Genomic DNA, 20,107 nt, shown 5'->3' with positions numbered 1-20,107 from the left:
CAACAACAGGAATTCTTAAACAAGAGCAGCCAATGCAATAGAACAGTGCAGGGCTGCTGTCCTCTCAACAGCAGTAGCATCACCAACTACCAGGATGAGGCAGGGTGGCAGCAAGGACAGAGATGTGCAACACCGCTGGAGTTCTGAACTGGCTTTGCCAATGCAGTTGCGCTGCCCCAACCTCACCACCACACTGCCTTGCCCTGATACAAAGATTTCTGGTACTAAAACGAATCTGTTGTGCATCACAGTGGGTCATCTCTTTAGAATGTAAAAGTTCTTCTTCAGCGTTTTCCTCTACGATTATCATTGCAGCCTCTAGGAGCACTTCAAAGAAGACCAAATGTCAACAGCAGTACCAGAAGAGAACAGAACTGTCTATGCTTTCTTTCAGGAGCTTACTGTGGTTTTGACTCAAACTATTTACAGCCTGTTGGCCTAGTTCTGTCTGCACTATTCCAAATTATCATATCTATTTATGCATTTTCTATTTTCTCATTCGTAACGGGCTATGTGGAAGTAATTTCAGCTGTGTGAAGCGTGATTTGTATTTCATTTTCCTTTTCCAATTTTAAAACTAGTGACACTGTTTGCTTGCAATAGCAGAACAATAGTAACTTGTGTCACTCTTCTTCTTCTTTTGTATTCATTTATTTACTTGTCTTCTTGGGAGTGCAATGGCAGAAACTGCCCCTGCCTATATAATAGTTACTTACAATTGAACTCTCAGGACAACCGTCAGCAGTGCAAACACCAGACCAGCAAGTAACCCCAAATCTAGTCCCAGAATGATGGACGCTATACATGTGAAAACCCAGATCATCTGGAAAAGAAAACACAAGAAAAGTCAGACCATATCCCATTAGTAGACAGGGTGATTCCAGCCAACCACCGAAAGCAGACTTTTGTAGAGCTGAGAAATGAGAAGATGTGAGGAAGCAGCTGGGGGAGGAAATCTCACATGGGAGGAAATCCCACAGGCATGGCAGGAAGCGTTATTTCAGAGGGAACATGCAAACCATGCTTCTTCATATAACTAATAATAATAATATATCCCTCCATACAGAAATCAACCATGTTAGCAGATTCTAATCTAGCCTTCTTACTAACTGGTTGTTTTTCTGTGTGTAGTGAATTTTGTTTTATACAAAGGAGTCATGTGAATCTCCCAGTGCCATGCCCAGACTTGACTTGTAGCCAGACACTGACTCATTGGAGGATAAATTGGACCTCCAATTGACTGAATACTTGAGGGATCTAACAGAGTCTGCCATCACCAGTCCTGAAGGAATCTGTCTGGAACTTCCTCTAAAGGATCTTCTTGACAGACCCTCAGGATGTATTCCAACCCAAGTGTAGGGTTGCCATATTTCAAATAGTGACAATCCGGTAATGCACCCTCACCTTGTCAGATTTTTTTTTGCAAAATCTCCCTCCTATTTTTTTAGGAAAACCGCCAAAAAATCAACACTTCCAATATGGACTGCCATACACCCGAGGTTTTGTGGACATTTTAGTTGTTTTTCGAAAATTCCTCCCGGGCACCGTTTTGGGCAGATGAATCCCAGCTATGTCCAGGAAATTCCAGACATATGGCAGTCCTACCCAAGTGCGAAAATGTCCCTGGTGGGGTCTGAGGGAGAGGTCAAGCCACCCCTCACAACCCTTTAGAGCACAGAAATCCAAGCATTCAAGCCACTGTCAAAAGTCACTGTGCAGCTAAGGTCTCCTTATGAAGAAGGGTGCTCTCTAAGAGGAACAGCTTTCAGAACACCCTTAAGCACCAGCAGCAGTGGGAGGCCAGGCTATATCAGCCTGTACATTGAGCTTCCCAGTTGCTGGAGCAACACCAGTTTCTAGATCCCTGATCCTGAAACTTACCTTGTCTACACTGGATGAGTTTTGTTTTTGTTTTACTCAAACCGATTGCTTGTCCCTAACGCTAGTTTTGTCTTTAGCTGTTTACACACCATGCATTTAAAGGACAGCACTGCCCCCACCAAATAATCCTGTGAACTGTATTTTGTTAAGGATAACTGGGAATTGTAGCTCTACGCCAGTGTGGTGTAGTGGTTAAGAGCGGTGGACTCGTAATCTGGGGAACCAGGTTCGCATCTCCGCTCCTCCACATGCAGCTGCTAGGTGACCTTGGGCTAGTCACACTTCTTTGAAGTCTCTCAGCCTCACTCACCTCACAGAGTGTTTGTTGTGGGGGAGGAAGGGAAAGGAGAATGTTAGCCGCTTTGAGACTCCTTCGGGTAGTGATAAAGCGGGATATCAAATCCAAACTCTTCTCTTCTTCTTCTTCTTCAAGAGATGAACTACACCTCCCATCATTCTTTGCAGGAGAAGGAAGTGCTTTAAATGCATGGCATGTGTACAGCCATTGGCATTGTGTGCTTGGGTTATCCTACCATTGTCTTGGCAATCTCATAGGGGAGGCCTTTGCTTCAGTGGATTGGGGCCTACACACTGCGGGCGGTCCAAGGTATTTTGACACCTGAGGCAGAACGCCCCACTGCTGCCTCCTGAGGTGGATGCAGCTCAAGTACAGCTGTACCACACCAGTGAGAACTAGGTCTATGTACAAACATCAGAAGAAGAAGCCACAGGAAATTGTTTGTCTCCTGAACCCTCAATGATTTGGAAACCTGACATAGTAACCAGGGAATCCAGCACTGTACATTGGTGCATTTGTTCTATGCAGGACATTATTCCCACCCCCACCCCCCAATGACCTGAGATTCTCAATTATTTATTTATTGTGAATTAAAATGAAAAGCAAAGGGTAAGCATTTAATTCAAAATATGAGTTGATGGTTCACACGTTAAAGAACTCACAGCATCTGCCTTGCTCTGCCTCCACAAACGGGGTACATCAAATATTTGCATGAACATCCCTTTCAAGTTGGCAATGACCACAGCTGCCAATACAGACTGCAAAGAAAGAAAGACACATTAACCTGTATTGTTCAAGGAAAACACGGGCAGTATGTGTATTTGCATGTTAGTCTTTGTGTGTGAGCAGGAACAGGAAAATAGCAGGGGAATACTTTCTGTTTATCAGGAAGAGGACTAAAACATTACTTAAGTTTATGCACCCAAAAACGGTGCGATGACAAGTGCAATAATAAAATACCTTCTGCAAAGGTTCAAGCAGTTTCCCCAAGGCTACAATGGCAATCAGTACGATTCCAGCTGAGATTATTCCAGCAATCTGAAAAAGATGTTTTAGATAATAAGGAAATAGAGTTTCTATAATGTATGTTTTTTGTATAACAGGCTTTAGTAGGCTATTTATTCTTATTATAGATTGTGGGTTGTTGTTGTTTGGTGGGGGAGCACAGGGACAAGTTCAAAAGCAATTCAGTTACCATAAGCAAGTTTTTACCTAAGTGGTATAGTGGTAATTTTTTAAAAAAGTGGATGTTTTTAAACTTTCTTTCATAGGGGTATGCCAAATGCAACAGCAGAGTCTTGTATGTATTTTAATGTCCTTCCTAGCTGCAGCTGCTTTCTTTTTAAAGTACTACTGACTGACTGTGAATGTGAACTTGCGGTCATCTGATTAGGTAAAGGTAAAGGGACCCCTGACCATTAGGTCCAGTCGTGGCCGACTTTGGGGTTGCAGCGCTCATCTCGCTTTGTTGGCCGAGGGAGCCGGCGTACAGCTTCCGGGTCATAGAATCATAGAGTTGGAATAGACCACAAGGGCCATCGAGTCCAACCCCCTGCCAAGCAGGAAACACCATCAGAGCACTCCTGACATATGGTTGTCAAGCCTCTGCTTAAAGACCTCCAAAGAAGGAGACTCCACCACACTCCTTGGCAGCAAATTCCACTGTTGAACAGCTCTTACTGTCAGGAAGTTCTTCCTAATGTTTAGGTGGAATCTTCTTTCTTGTAGTTTGGATCCTAAGCCACTTCTGGCGAACCAGAGCAGCGCACGAAAACGCCGTTTACCTTCCCACCGGAGCAGTAGCTATTTATCTACTTGCACTTTGACGTGCTTTTGAACTGCTAGGTGGGCAGGAGCAGGGACTGAGCAATGGGAGCTCACCCCATCACGGAGATTCGAACTGCCGACCTTCTGATCGGCAAGTCCTAGGCTCTGTGGTTTAACCCACAGCGCCACCAGTGTCCTCCAAAAACCCCAGGTTCCTACTTGAGACGGGCCCCGCAAACTTTCATTTGAAACCCCCTTAAGCTACATACTCACTTAATACCTGAGTGATCAATGAAGCATTCAGATGACTGCCCCCACCCCCAACATCACTGTATTTAATCTGGGCTCAGGGATATTATTTATTTATCTATGGAGTTACTATTGCATGCAAGTTAAGGTAATACCATTCAGGTGCTATAGTCTTCTCTTAATGTGCCCCCTTCGTTTTATGTCAGGGAAGCTGGTGTCCAGGAAATCAATGAAACGTTTAATAATAATAATAATAAATTTTATTTATATCCCGCCCTCCCCAGCCGAAGCCAGGCTCAGGGCGGCTAACAACAATCAAATAATCAAACAATCAAATAATCCAACATTCTAAAAACATTTCATTATAAAAATTAATTAAAATCAAATTAATGGCAACCGTTAAGCAAAATTCTGTGCAGGTTGCCAGAGGAGGGAGTCAGGCTGGGCCCTGACCAAAGGCCTGGTGGAACAACTCTGTCTTGCAGGCCTTGCGGAAAGATGTCAGGTCCCGCAGGGTCCTAGTCTCTTGTGACAGAGCGTTCCACCAGATTGGAGCCACAGCCGAGAAAGCCCTGGCTCTAGTTGAGGCCAGCCTAACCTCTCTGAGGCCTGGGACCTTCAGGATGTTTTTATTTGCAGACCGTAGGTTCCTCTGTGGGACATACCAGGAGAGGCGGTCCCGTAGGTACAAGGGTCCTAGGCCGTATAGGGCTTTAAAGGTTAAAACCAGCACCTTAAACCTGATCCTGTACTCCACTGGGAGCCAGTGCAGCTGGTATAGTACCAGATGAATGCGATCTCGCAGCGAAGACCCCATAAGGAGTCTCGCCGCAGCATTCTGCACCCGCTGGAGTTTCTGGGTCAGTCTCAAGGGCAGCCCCACATAGAGCGAGTTACAATAATTCAGTCTGGAGGTGACCGTCGCATGGATCACAGTGGCTAGGTCAGGGCGAGAGAGATAAGGGGCCAACTGCTTAGCTTGGCGGAGATGAAAAAATGCCGCCTTTGTTATAGCTGTAATCTGCGCCTCCATAGAAAGGGAGGTATCGAAGATTACACCCAAACTCTTAACGGACGGTGCTGGCACTAATTGCACCCCCGCAAGAGATGGGATTTGGCTTTCCATTCAAAAACGCCACCCACAAAATCGTTAACAATGAGATTTCGAAGAATCACTGTGCGCTAAGCAATATAAGGATTAGAATTGTCTTTATAGTTTATTCTGATCGAGTGGAATTACCTGGGTTTTCCCACCAGTGCTTTCTTGGACTGCTGTGCGGGACAGAGCAGTGGTGGCAACGAAGCAAGAGAAGGCCCCTGAAAAAATATTGCTGATCCCAAAGGCAATAAATTCCTAGAAGGTTAGAAGATCTTGGTGTTAATACAATTTTTTTCCTAAAAAAAAAAGCTTTCTCCTACACAGTGGCAGAGCTTCATGCTCCGGCGCCGGGGGCAGAGAACAGGCGGGGGCGGGGCGCTCCCCCTGTACTCCTCTTCCTCTGCCAGTGCTCCTACACATAAATATTATTTTGAACTGTAAATTGGGGATCCAATTTCAAAACTGAATCAAATGAAGTTGTAGCTGAACTTTTATGGTACATTCGAGGTGCAGTAATTTTTCTTAATAGTGTGGAATTATCCAACAGCGTACAAATCAATATGGCTAACCTGATCCAAAACACACACACCCCCCACTCACACATGAAAACAAAGACCACCACAGCCAACCACAAATGAACAACCACACCCTAGGCCAACCCCAACCTCTCTCACCACCGAAGGAACACAAGTGAACAACAGAGAACCTACACAAGCAACGCTGACACCAAACCCCACATATAGTAAGTAAAATAGTAACATTGCCACCCCACCCCATCCCATCTCCCCCCACCTCTTTCCCCCTTTTCTTCCTAATGTCTCAACAAATGAAACTGATTTGTAAAAATGTTACAGGGGGCGGGAATACGAGAGAGAGACATTGCACACACTTTTGTAAATCAAGAAAATCTTTAATAAAATAAAATAGTGTGGAATTATGGAACAAGTTCCTTTTTAGGACTTGACCAGTGGCAGAGCTCTGTAGGCTTATGCATAGCTGTTCCTGGAAACAGACATATAAATGTAAAGACACAGCTGTTAAAGAAGAAACAATGGGAAGAAGAATAAAAAAAAACCCTAATTGCCTTAAGAAAAAAAAATATGCTTGGCAATTCCAATTGTTTAATTTGTACTTGCCCTAGTTCCAGATACAATATATTGAATATTGCCATAGAAATAGCCTTCATACCATCTCAGATATGCATTCTTACTTACTACTCAAAAAAGATAGCAAAGATAAATGCTTCATTAGAAATCTGGTTCAAGCAGAATATCTTAAAAAAAATATATGGAGAAAGAAATACTTCTTCCTAGCAGCTAATGGGAAAGTGAATTGCATAAAATGACAGGGCAACCAAAATGATCAATGGGTGGAGCAATTCCCCGTGAGGAAACGATGCAGCGTTTTTTGTTTTTTTTAGTTTAGAGAAAATACGACTAAGAGGTGACATGACTGAAGTTTATGAAGTTATACATGGCATGGAAAAGTGGATAGAAGAAAAGGTTATCCCTCCTTCATGGCACTAGAATTCATGGATATTGAATAAAGCTGAATGTTGGAAGATTTGGGGGCAGGGAAAACAATGTACAGTGGTGCCTCGCAAGACGAAATTAATCCGTTCCGCGAGTCTCTTCGTCTTGCGGTTTTTTCGTCTTGCGAAGCATGGCTATTAGCGGCTTAGCGGCTATTAGCGGCTTAGCGGCTTAGCAGCTATTAACGGCTTAGCGGCTTAGCGACTTTAAGAAAAAGGAAACAAACTCGCGAGAACTCACAAGACGTTTCGTCTTGCGAAGCAAGCCCATAGGGAAATTCGTCTTGCGGAACGACTCAAAAAACGGAAAACTCTTTCGTCTAGCAAGTTTTTCGTCTTGTGAGGCATTCGTCTTGCTGGGCACCACTGTACTTCATCATGCAGCAAATAGTTCTCCTGTGGAACTCTCTCCCACAGGAGGCAGAGATGGTCACGGACTTGGCTGACTTCTAAAGAAGATTGGACAAATAATACAGAGTTGGGGAAGGGCTCAACATGGGTCTGTTATTGGTACCAATTCCATGTTGCTCTCAGATCTAGTTCCACCCTTGATGAGAAAACTGGTGCCATCTGTGGGGGAGTCCTGGGTGCCTGGGCATACACAAAATTTTGTTGGGACCTTCCTGAAGCTGTGATGGGTCCCACTGGGCCTTTCAGAGGCTGCTGTGGGTCCCATTGGGCCTCTTCCTGCCGCATGACATCACACACATGCCATGCACGTGATGTCATAGGTGTACGCCGGGCACCCACAAAGTGAGGCAGAATCCGGCACACCTTATGGGAAATAGTCTACTGCTCATTTAAATCTGACAATTGAATTACTTATTTTCCTAATAGAACCACTAAGTTACTTCACCTATAATCACCACCACAATGGCTGAAAAATAAGTGTACTCCTCTCCATAAATAAGATTCAGCTTTTGCGTCACAGTTTATAAAAAGTAAGGTACTTTGGTTTCACATACCTGATTTCCATCAATAGCATAGTCGTATTTGGTTGCATAGACTTTGCCCACGGACACAGCTATTGCATAAGCAACAATGGCAATGGAAAAGGCAGATGCTATCATGTCTCCAAACATGCTGACCGCTGGAGGTTCGGGAGGCAAAAACCTATATATATAAAAAAGGAGGAAAATATATGTTTGTGTGCATTTGTGTTTTTTCTACAAAAACTATGACAACTATGACTAACAAATTATTATGATGGCATTTTTTGACTCTATAATGAAACAATTTGGGGAGGTGGGGATGTAACCCATTGGTGCTTCTCCCTGCAGTAAACAGACAAGATTTACTTGCAAAATTATTTGTTGCAAAATACGTTGTATATTCTTCATTTAGTTGGAGAGCCCCAAAAGGCAAAAGCCACTTGTAACATGAAAGTCCTTCGGATAAAATGCATTACCAACTGTTCATAGTAAATGTGCTTGCAGTAATGGCACTTGTCTATCCCACAGCCATGCCTCCATGTGTTTACCCTACTGCCTGAATTATATGCACCTGTGTAGTCCAACAAGCACAACTATCTAATAATGTTATTCTCTCCATCCAGTCAAGTACACCAAACATGTCTTGGATTCACCTTGGGTGAACCTTAACAATTTATTTGCCAAGCTGCTCCTTTTTCCCGCCCCAACACCCCAGCCTCTGCGTTTTCTCTTACAGCTACTTTTAATATTTTACCATACACAGAGCAGGGGAGGGGATGTGAAGATTGGACCTGGTTTTGTTTCACCATATGTACGGTATATATTCATTGTGCAATTCTACCAGCTGGAGTTTAGCACATGTACATGATGTAGTCAAATTGACTCCACTTTCACTTGATACATGACTGAGCTGTCCCCCCCCCCCCTACATTCGAGTACATCTATGTCAGCTGGTTTGAGTGTGGTGCTAATAATGCCCGGGTTGCAGGTTTGATCCCTGTCTGGGACAGCTGCATGATCCTGCATTGCAAGGGTTATGGGAAAGTGAATAGCATAAAACGACAGGGCAACCAAAATCCTCAGATCAGGCATCCCCCAACTCGGCCCTCCAGATGTTTTGGGACTACAACTCCCATCATCCCTAGCTAACAGGACCTGTGGTCAGGGATGGTGGGAATTGTAGTCCCAAAACATCTGGAGGGCCAAGTTTGGGGATGCCTGGGCTAGATGATCCGCAGGGTCCCTTCCAACTCTACAATTCCATTATTCTATGTAGATACAAAATTATGTATGAAGTGGCTATACAGTTACTATTAAAAACTGAGCCATTAGTGTGTCCTTGAAATGTAGCTGACCACTGAATGAACAATCTGCACTCACCCGCTAGGAATAGATTTAACAATGCCTGCATTGTACTTTTTCTCCAGATCAACACCATACGAAATGCCAGCGGCGACTATTGTCTAGAATAAAAAGAAATAACATCATGTTGTTGTTATGAGTTCAGGGTGTTACACTGACTGCCAGACCCCTCTCATCCCTGGATCCAGCAAGTGTTAATCAAGGCTTCTAATTCTTGGAATAGCCTAGCTAGCTTCCTGACAAGGCGATAGCCTGGGTGATGAGCCATTACAGTAGATTAAGGGGATTACGGTGCTCGGTGCGAGATGGCAAACGGGTGGGGCCCCCTCCGTGAACTGGAGAGAGGGTCAGAGAAACGTTTGAGAACAATGTCTGATTTCTCTTTGAATCCAAGGCTGCAGCTATGGGAGAACCAAGACCCTTTAGGGGTGTTAATGTGCAAATAAACCATATATCATAAAGACACCGCAGTCTCCACTGTGCCTCATTCCCGAAGTAAACGCAAACCCTGGGTTAGCACTTGGGACCCTTGGAATCTCACACCGCTTGGAGATTGGGGTGGATTGCGACACTACGAACAGAGAAAACAGATATTGTTCTCCTGTCAATCGAATCCCTTGAGCTTAAAGTAGTTGGCTTACCACAATCACTTCTATAGGAATAGGAACAGGGATCTTGTGTCTGAATCGATCGTTTATTTCCTTGACTACCATACAAATAACGATGGTCAGCAGGCCAGCAATGAGATCGGCAATGTTGGTTTGGCCAATATTTTTAAATATATCAATAAGGGTCTAAAAATAAAAAAAGACAATGTGAAATGCTACCATTCAGTTTGAATAAACCACATTCTCATCTAAGGTCCCATCTGCACTATTCACTTAAAGCTGTATATTACCAGTTATGACTTTACTGGGAAGAGTGATTGGTTGTCAAACCATTCTGTGATCTCTGTAAGAGAAACAGGGATCTCCTAACAATTCTCAGTATCCTGAACAAACTAGGGCCGCCAATATTTTTTTAAGGGAAAGCCATGACTGTGCAGATGAGACCCAAGACACAATAACGATTACAGGTTCAGGAAAGCGCAGAAACTAATATCTGTCAGCTACTAATATCTACAGCTGCAAATACTAAAGAGCCAAGGCTGCAACCCTATACCTGGGAGTAAGACTCATTGAAGAAGAAGAAGAAGAGTTTGCATTTGATATCCCGCCTTTCACTCCCTTTAAGGAGTCTCAAAGCGGCTAACATTCTCCTTTCCCTTCCTCCCCCACAACAAACACTCTGTGAGGTGAGTGGGGCTGAGAGACTTCAGAGAAGTGTGACTGGCCCAAGGTCACCCAGCAGCTGCATGTGGAGGAGCGGAGACGCGAACCCGGTTCCCCAGATTACGAGACTACCGCTCTTAACCACTACACCACACTGGCTCTTGTTGAACTCATTTAGACGTACTTCTTAGAAGACAAGTATGTGATTGTGCTGTGAATCTCTTGTGTTTGTATGAGTGTGTTTATCGCCTTATATACGAATAGCAAACTCATTCTTTGTGTATGGGTGAGACCAAAGCACAAGCAAGTGGCATCACAGTACAGTGGTACCTCGGGTTACATACGCTCCAGGTTACACACTCCACTAACCCAGAAATAGTGCTTCAGGTTAAGAACTTTGCTTCAGGATGAGAACAGAAATCGGGCTCCGGCGGCCCGGCGGCAGCAGGAGGCCCCATTAGCTAAAGTGGTGCTTCAGGTTAAGAACAGTTTCAGGTTAAGTATGGACCTCCGGAACGAATTAAGTACTTAACCCGAGGTACCAGTGTATTGCGGGGAAGCCCAAGGCTTGCAGAAGTACAAAAGAAAATTAGGAGGGGGGGGGAATGTAAGATGGAGAACCCCATAAAACTGTTCAATGAGGATTGAGCATGCTCAGCTGGCAGGGGGCAAAGTGGGCATGGCAGGTTGACCAGAATCCCAAAGACAAGCGCTCCAAAATGCAACATTGTGCTGCAAGTCCCACTTGTATCAGGTAACAGCAAACTCAGGTCCAAAAAAACAAATGGCTGTGTAGCCAAAAACATATCAACATGTTTGGGAAATCCTAAAGTCTGAAGTAGAAGAAAAAATATTCAAGGGAAAACTCAAGGGAGCAAGACCAAAACTAAACCCAAAACAGCCAAGGAGGAATGAGTAGGCTCACTGGTCACAGAATGATGACTAACTGTTGCAGGAGGCATAGAAAACGGGAGGGAGGGGGAATGTAGTGGAGCACCCTGAAAGAAGATATGGCTGGCTGAAGAACTCCACGCTGCAGCATTTTGTTGCCGGCTCCACTTGTATATAAATGCATACAGTGATCTAATAGCTAAATTAACATCCACTTGGCTGAAACGCTAGCTCCAACAGTCTCCTCCCTCAACTGTCATCTATAGCAGCCGTTCCATCAGGCCAAGCGCAACCCCCAGCTCAGCAAGACACACTTACATAGATTATGGAAAGGACCCCATTGTAGTTTTGGGTTGGGACGTTTAAGACTATCTTCAGCTGTGAAACGAACACTTGAAATGCTGCAGCTGTTGTAAAACCCCCGACCAGTGGATCAGCAAGATATCTCACGATAAAACCAATCTGAAGAAATCCGAACACTAGCTGGAAAAAGAAGAAGCACGGAATAGTTTTATGAACAGTTAGAAAGCATTAGAATAGCCCACGATTTTAACAAAATTCAGGATTTAGCCACCTAACATAGAGTGATCAAGACTCTTCTTTTGTCTGTTTTAATCTCTTAGCTCCAGTTTATGCAATTTATTTATTTATTTGTATTCTGTTGTATAAAACCAGTAAGAATGAGCACTAAATAAACAGCCAAAAAATTTAAAACATTAAATAGAACTAGCAGCATGGAATGTTCTCACCATTTAAAAATTGAAAGTCTAGGAAAATATCAAGGTTTTCATGTGGCACCAAAGACAATCAAGTGGGTGCCAGGCAGAAAGACTCCCCAAAATGGGGTGCCACAACTGAACAGGCCCTGCTCCCAGTTTTAACCCACCGCACCTCTGCCCATTGGGTCACCCAGAGGAGAGCCTCCAATTATCATCTCAGTACATGGGCAAGCTGGTGAAAAGATTCCTCCACGTATCCTGGTCTCAACTTGTGTAGGACTTAAGAGTAAGTACCAGGATGACCAGCTGTATGGATTTACATGAAGGCCTTGCTTGTTGTTTTTAAATAGATTTTCAATAGTTCTTTTCTCGTTTAATGGTCTGGCTTTCCCACCTTTAAAATGAAATGCAAGAAGACTAAAAAGCCGTTTTTTTCTGGCTGCAGGAGACAAGATACAAAATGCAAGGCTTTAATCCCATGACATAGGTAAACGTAAAGGGACCTCTGACCATTAGGTCCAGTCGTGGCCGACTCTGGGGTTGCGGCACTCATCTCGCTTTATTGGCCGAGGGAGCCGGCATACAGCTTCCGAGTCATGTGGCCAGCATGACTAAGCCGCTTCTGGTGAACCAGAGCAGCGCACGGAAACACCGTTTACCTTCCCGCCAGAGTGGTACCTATTTATCTACTTGCACTTTGATGTGCTTTCGAACTGCTAGGTTGGCAGGAGCAGGGACCGAGCAACGGGAGCTCACCCCGTCGCGGGGATTCGAACCGCCGACCTTCTGACTGGCAAGTCCTAGGCTCTGTGGTTTAACCCACAGCGCCACATGCGAATCCCATGACATAAAAGGATACAAATGCTTGGCATTCCCAAACTGTGCAGAACAATAAATGTGAGGCAAGCAAACTTGCATTCTACTTTATTATTTGAGTACATTTTGGCTCTAGTTGAGGAAAATAGTGAGTGTTTAGCATGAAGCTGTTTCTTCTATTCATCAGTTCTTTCATAAAGTATAAAAGCAGCAACATTTGAGACAGTTTTATCCAATCCGCTTTACCTGGAGAATGCCAACCAAAAAAGTGATGGTGCTGGCAATAATCACTCTCTCGGCATCTCTTGATGCGATATCTATAACTGTTTGGTTCAGCCCTGTCATGTTGCTGCTGACCATGTGGAATTTTTCGTCAGGCGCCATGCTCAGTACTACTGAGCCCACCATCAAACTGACCACTGGGAAAGGTCCTGTTGGGAATAATTTTATATATTTTACACAGCATTTCTTAACAGCGTGCTTCAAACGGCTAACAATAAAAAAAAAATTAGCTTAAAATGTAGAAGCACTAAATTATACTAAACATCCAAAGCAATAATAAAACCACTGTTTCATGAGATCCAGAACTGAGGGCCTTCTGGTGGTTTTCTCACGCGAAGCGAAGTTACAGGGAACCAGGCAGAGGGCCTTCTCAGTAGTGGCGCCTGCCCTGTGGAATGCCCTCCCATCAGATGCCAAGGAAATAAGCAATTATCCTACTTTTAAAAGACATCTGAAGGCAGCCCTGTTTAGGGAAGTTTTTAATATTTAATGTTTTAATGTTTAATGCTGTATGTGTATGGGAGCGGCCCAGAGTGGCTGGGGAAACCCAGCCAGATGGGCAGGGTATAAATAATAAATGAAGATGATGATGATGTTTTGTCAGTTTAAACAATCAGGGTGCTGCTCAGTGTTAGCCATACACAGTGCAGACCCCTTGAAATTAATGGACTCGAGTTGTCAATTGATTTCAATGGGTCTACTCAGTATACCTGAAGGAGCGTCTCCACCCGCATCGTTCTGCCCGGACGCTGAGATTCAGTGCCGAGGGCCTTCCGGCGGTTCCCTCATTGCGAGAAGCAAAGCTACAGGGAACCAGGCAGAGGGCCTTCTCAGTAGTGGCACCCACCCTGTTGAATGCCCTCCCATCAGATGTCAAAGAGATAAACAACTACCTGACATTCAGAAGACATCTGAAGGCAGTCCTGTTCAGGGAAGTTTTTAATGTGTGACATTTTAATGTATTTCTAATCTTTGTTGGAAGCCGCCCAGAGTGGCTGGGGAAACCCAGCCAGATGGGCGGAGTACAAATAATAAATTATTATTATTATTATTATTACTCGGAGAATGGCTAACATTGTCTATCACCCAAAGCTACCACAGAAAAAAATGATTTAAGATCCAGATTGTCATACACATCATAAACTAGAGTCCTTGAGTGTGTGTATTTTCTGCATTATTGTCACAGCTGTCTGTCATATAGAATTAGCAGTTAATACGTTGAAGTCATCATGCTGAGTTTAAAGTGCTTAACTATTACATTTGGACCTGCGTGAGCCTAAGTGAATCAAAACTGGCATTGAACCTGATGTCTTGTAAATAGCTCTGCTAAGGAACAGTACTAACAAAATAAGAGATTACATACATATAATGTAGGCATCAAAGCAATTTCCAGTAGTCATGGCAGAACGATAGCTCAGTTGGGTAGCGCATGAGACTCTCAATCTCAGGTTTGTAGGTTCGAGCCCCATATTGGGCAAAACTATTTCTGCATTTTGGGGGTTGGACTAGATGACCCTTGTGGTCCCTTGCAATTCTACAATTCTACACTTTGTGGAAAAATATGGATAAGTATAAAAGTCTACTCAAACACAATAAGAAGGTGCCACCATAAAAGTATATTAGTAAACTGGTTCCACTAAAACTACTGTATGAGATATTCCAATACCTTTGAATAAGTTTGACATTCTGTAATTAATAGTTGGCCGATAGTAACATGAGAAATATATAATTACCAACTGAGATGTGTCTTGATGTTCCCAAGAAGAAGTATGTCAGGATGGGGAAAAAAGCAGAGTAGAGACCATATCCAACAGGAACTGCAACCAGTAGTGCATATGCCAAGCCTGAAATGATAGAAAATAAAGTATTGTATTGACTAATCTTACAATAGACTCTTTTGATATCTACATCAAGTAGTACCTTTTCTACACAGGTATTATTGACGTCTGTATTCCACATCTTAAACAAAGTTCCATGTACAAATAGGAGCTGTTCATGTTTTGCAGCCCACGATTTGCAAGATAGCCAGATTTTCAGCTGGATCCTTACTTATTTTGCTCCAAATGAAGTTGCAGCTCTGAACTTTTCCAGATTGCTGACGAGTCTTTTAAAAAATGGTTAAGTAAATCAGGGCGGTGACCCATAACTGCAAGACAGAGTTTAGGCAACTTCATCACATTCTAATCCCCACCCCCCTCACCCCGTAATAATAGTAGGAGAAAGACTGGATCTCTCTTACCTTGTAAAGTAGCCACAAGTCCAGTACTGACACCGGAAATTATATCGCTGATGAGCCATTCCTTCACTCTGTACTTAGGCAGCCATTCCAAAATAGGGAACAAGGTCTTGGTTACCTGAATGGCTTTTCTTCTTGAACAGCTGCCAAGGACAAAATGTTAAATTGCTCGAGTCACACTGTGAAATGTACCTGCTCCCCTGCCATGGCCCACCCTCCTTCGATCCAGGATTCTTTCAGTTTTTAGGTGTCACCTGCCCCTACCCCCCGCCACCAAACCGTGATGTATGGCAGCCGGTCAGTCACCTGCACGTTTTCTGGACTCGTTCCCGGAGTGTTTTGGGCACCACCAATTTCCTCTCATTCTCCTCTTGAAAGGTAGGCTCATTGTACACGGGCCGGGACACCACATAGCGACTGAGATCCGGGAGGGCTCCATCGCCTCCACCACCACCACCTGTGGCCATGTCCCTGCCCTGCCTACAGGTGGAAACAATGAAGGAGAAGGACAGCGTCCCTTAAGCACACGGTCTCCAGAGGCAGCCAGCCATCAAGGACAGCATGCCCTGCGAACTTCGCCCACACCTGGGAGAGCCAGGTGAAGCCGGCCTCTGGCAACACAAGCATCTTCCAGGGGATGGAGCTTCAGAGACGGCCGGCTCCTGCTCCTCTTCAGGGAGCCTCCAGCCAGCTTCTCCCTTCTTTCTGGTCAAGGGAGCCCCATTATTTTGCTCTGAAGGCCGTCTGACACCCCCCCCAAAAAAAGACGGCCCCAAACTCTTCAATCTGATCACTAAGGCCTCTGCTTCTTCTTATTTTCTTTCCTAAAAGCCAGAACATTCTGCACATGAGGGGGTGGGGAGAACAGCCTTAGCAACTTCCCCACATGGAGAGACACGGGTGAGCCATTCTGACGATATTGTGGCGCCTCTTCCTTTAAGGAAAGGGCCGGGGGGAAAGCAAATTCTGTTTTGTCTACTTATATCCTAAGCTCCCTGACCCTTCCTTCCTTCTTTCTTTCTTTCTTTCTTTCTTTCTTTCTTTCATCTCCCCGGCCCCTTTCTTGCGTGTCAACAACCTGCGCTAGCCTCCCTCCCTCTCCGTGCGCCACAGTCTAGCCTAGCCCCGTCTCCCCCTAACTGGAGTCTCCAGCTGCTTTGGGACTACAGTTCCCATCATCCCTGACCGCTGCTTTGGCTAGCTGGGTATGACGGGAGTTGTAGTCCAACCGCAGACCACCACGGCCTTCCCCCCCCCCCCGCGCGCGCTCCCTTCGCTCCCCTTCGCGTCCCGCCAAATCCGCGCTAACCACGTCAGCTGCTCCCGCGCGCTCCGTTCCCACCGCTCGCCACAGGTAGCTGCCTCTTCGCCTCAGCCCGCTCTTGCGCGCCAAGGCAGCGCCGCTGTCCGGGTCCTGAAGCGCCGAAGAACCTCAGAACAACTTCTTCTTCTTCTTCTTCTTCTTCTTCTTCTTCTTCTTCTTCTTCTTCTTCGTGCCTTTGAAAGAAATACGCGAGCGCACCTCCTTCTCCTCACCTGCGCTCGTCCCCAGAGCCCCAGCTTTGGCCAAGGCGTGGGACCCGCCCGCAGCATTTATACAGCCAGCTCAGCCTCAGCCGCTTAGCCTTTATTTACAGGCAAACAGAGCCGATGTGACAGGTTGCCTCGCTGGCCTCCTCCCTCCCTGCCTCCCTCCCGTTACCTGTTTCCCATTCTCAACCCCATGAACCTTTGAAGCAGAGCTGAAGGAGCTGCCTCACGGACATGACTTTCTCTGCCCCTGATGCGTTCCAAAGTTAAGCTCTGGGCTGGCCCGTATCATTCATTCATTCATTTGCAAAAATAATAAAGCTGTGCCACCAAGTTTAAAAAAACCAAGGCAGCGAACAGCGTAAAATCAGCAACAAAAGTGTGTTCATAAAATAAGAACAAAACACATCACAGATCACTAGGTGGGATTAATACACTGAGATAGCTGGATCCATAGGAACCAACTCCTAGGGGCCAAGGTCCCCTTGCCCCCCCCCCAAATTGAGAGAATCAGGGGCCCCAAAATTGATGGACATTTTGCCACATCATGTGACTATGTGGATTACCTGAGGCCCCATATTTTATTCAATGTAGCACCCCTGGGATCACCTCCTGATAGAAAGTGTGAGTGAATTGGGGAGTTTTAAGCAGGAACCTAAATGTCAATTCTGTAAAGGTCCTGGCCTTAGCAGGCATAATGTGGAGCTCAGGAACATCTTAAGATACTCTTAGTAGTGCCATATATATTCATGTCCCCTTTGAGGTCCACAATAAGGATCTTCAGTCAAAATCCAAAATCTGCTTTGCCACTAAGAAGCGGGTGCACGCCCCACCTTAAGTTTTGAGCCACCGCAAATCAGACAGCCGCAAGTCTAGGAGGGAGTCCTCTATGAAAATCCCTGCGCCACTTCATTTTGGCCCAACAGCCTGCCAAATGTGGCTCCCCTAGTGACTATGTAGAATTGAGTAAGGAACTAGGAGAAGGGGCCACACCACAAAAACCTTTGGGCCAGCTCATATCATGGATGCAACAAGGAGGAGATTGTAGCTTTGGGGTACCCTAGCATCACAACTGGCCCAATGCTTGCTTTGGGTGCATGACATGGTCAAGTATATTACCCCATTCAGTAATAGTCAACATATAGGGGGGGAAATAACAAGGAACTGAGGGTGCACCCCCAAATTAAGCTTTCAAGTACTTCACATTATACACTGGCACCGCGAATGTGTTTCCTCTATGAAAAACCCTAGCAAAGCATCCAGCCCAAAATCTTCAGTTTCACCCAAGAAACACTAGCCTACTGCCTTTGTGCCAATAATTGCCAATGTATATAGAAAGGAATAAGGAACTGGGATGCATGCATACCCTAATTAATATGCTGAGAGAATCAGGAGGTTGTTGCCTTCAAAACACCAATATTTTGTGTATGCTAATGTATCCTTGTCCTCATGTTTGTTTATATTTTTCTTCAAGTGTACGGGCTCCTTTTCCTTCTCTTTGTCCTGATGCAAGGCATATGATAACAGGAACTATAATAGCTATTAGTTACTTAGACTTTTGCTAAAGGAAAAACTGGATACCAGTTGTACAAATCAGCAGTTTCATGTGTTAGCAATATATAAGTAAGTTGCACATTGCAGTTAGTGTTTTACTATGTATCAAGGAGACGCCACGCTTTGTCATCGCAGAAATACTGTAGAAGGTAGGCTTGTAGTTACTGGAACTGTGGCATTTGAAACTGGAAAATCCCAACCCTACATTTGGTCCCAAAACAGTCACCACTTCTACTCCTGTGTATTTTCTGTTATGGTAGCCTTTCCAGTTTGGCTCTCCACGCTACCACTATGACTCAAAGCCCAAATCTGACAATTCTTCCATGTGCTTGAACTAGTATTCTTAATTAGTATGGAAGTTGGAGCACAAAGTTGAGCCATTTCACAGTTGCATGCTTAACAGCATGCTTAGCTGAAAGAGAATCACAAAGTCCCCTGCACAAATTGTTTATGGAAATAATATTTCCCCAGCTCTTGCAGTTTCCCAGGGTTGTCAATGCTTCTTTTCAGTTGGCAGTGACCTCATTAGTGAAAATAAGTGGACCCTTTGCATCTTTACTTTATTTGTTCCTTATATGGTATATTAATGAATCTGCTGGCTGAACCAGGTAGATAAATGTAAATATAAATAGGAACTGTTCCAATACAAAACAAGTAACAGAATTTGAGTTTTGTTGTAATAAATATATACATACAGAACATTACAATAATGGGAAGTTATCCGAGTACGAATTACTGTGGCCAAGCTATCCCTGTCTAGGAACAGGTGTGGCTTGAAAACCGGCTACAGATAGGAAAAGGCACTCTATGTCACTGGAGATTCTTGGGTCTCTAGTGACAAGGTGGAATTCAGGAGAACCTTTGCTACAGGCATGCTTCTTCCAGAGGAGTGCAACAACATAAAGAACAGAGCATGTTTCTTAATATTGGACTGTTGTTCATGTTTATAATAACCAGATAACCTCTTTTGGACTTTCTGTTTGGAATGAATGAAGTTGAGATGCCTGGATGAATGAAGACTGGAAAAAACATTGCCTAGCAGAGGGAGGAACAGCTGGAGTTTACTCTGGATTTAACATCTATTTGGAAGAATCCTTGTAGATATAGCTGGCAGATAGTGGGAAGTCCTTTTTACTCATTTTTAATATTTATTTTCCTTTTAATTCCTTTTCCTCTTCTGTTTCTTCCTTCTGCCGTTTTTGTTTCTGTTCTGCTACAGACTTTGTATTTTGAATGGTCCTCTACTCAAGAGTTAACATGCAGGTGATGGTTAGTTGATAAAGGACCTTGTGAGAGACAAGGAAGATCTCCCAGGGTGGGAAGGTGGAAGAAGAAAGGGAAGCTCCCAGGTGAGAGCTGGGAGGGTTCACCTTTCTCTGTGTGGGACAAGTTAAAATAAACCTGTGAAAGAGGACTTTGTATTATTCTCCCTCCCTCTTTTTTGTTTTTGTTTATATTAGTTTGGTTGACATGGAGAAATAGGGTCAGGTGTCAGCTGCATACTGGTGCAGATCATACATAAACTGATTATACGTAGACAAAGATATCAACATACTTCCATGTGTACAAATATATAATAATTTGATTCTAAATTAGATCCTACAATTCATTTATAGATGAGAAAATTTACTTATTACTTCAATTCACAACACCTTATGTAAAGCTCTCTGTGTTTTTTTAAATAGCAGG

General features: G+C 44.3%; 1 protein-coding gene across 1 annotated transcript in view; it reads right to left on the bottom strand.

Annotated features, from left to right (window-relative positions):
• SLC26A4 (solute carrier family 26 member 4) overlaps positions 1–16,821 on the bottom strand; it is a 30,316-nt gene extending 13,495 nt beyond the window's left edge. The window contains exons 1-13 of the mRNA XM_081023597.1: positions 16,644–16,821; positions 15,641–15,814; positions 15,338–15,477; positions 14,832–14,942; positions 13,063–13,247; positions 11,600–11,764; positions 9,761–9,913; positions 9,138–9,220; positions 7,791–7,938; positions 5,436–5,549; positions 3,140–3,217; positions 2,842–2,937; positions 717–823 (exon numbers count right to left, since the gene is read on the bottom strand). Of these exons, the coding sequence (XP_080879723.1) occupies positions 717–823; positions 2,842–2,937; positions 3,140–3,217; positions 5,436–5,549; positions 7,791–7,938; positions 9,138–9,220; positions 9,761–9,913; positions 11,600–11,764; positions 13,063–13,247; positions 14,832–14,942; positions 15,338–15,477; positions 15,641–15,801 (1,541 nt within the window). The 5' untranslated portion in view covers positions 15,802–15,814; positions 16,644–16,821. The remainder of the gene's footprint in view (positions 1–716; positions 824–2,841; positions 2,938–3,139; positions 3,218–5,435; positions 5,550–7,790; positions 7,939–9,137; positions 9,221–9,760; positions 9,914–11,599; positions 11,765–13,062; positions 13,248–14,831; positions 14,943–15,337; positions 15,478–15,640; positions 15,815–16,643) is intronic.
• Positions 16,822–20,107: the final 3,286 nt, after the last annotated feature.

The sequence above is a fragment of the Podarcis pityusensis genome (assembly GCF_964106645.2).
Source record: "Podarcis pityusensis genome assembly, chromosome: 10".
In the NCBI taxonomy this organism is placed as follows: domain Eukaryota; kingdom Metazoa; phylum Chordata; class Lepidosauria; order Squamata; family Lacertidae; genus Podarcis; species Podarcis pityusensis.
The sequence above is the reverse complement of the archived record's forward strand: the minus strand, read 5'-3'. Positions and strand labels throughout refer to the sequence as shown.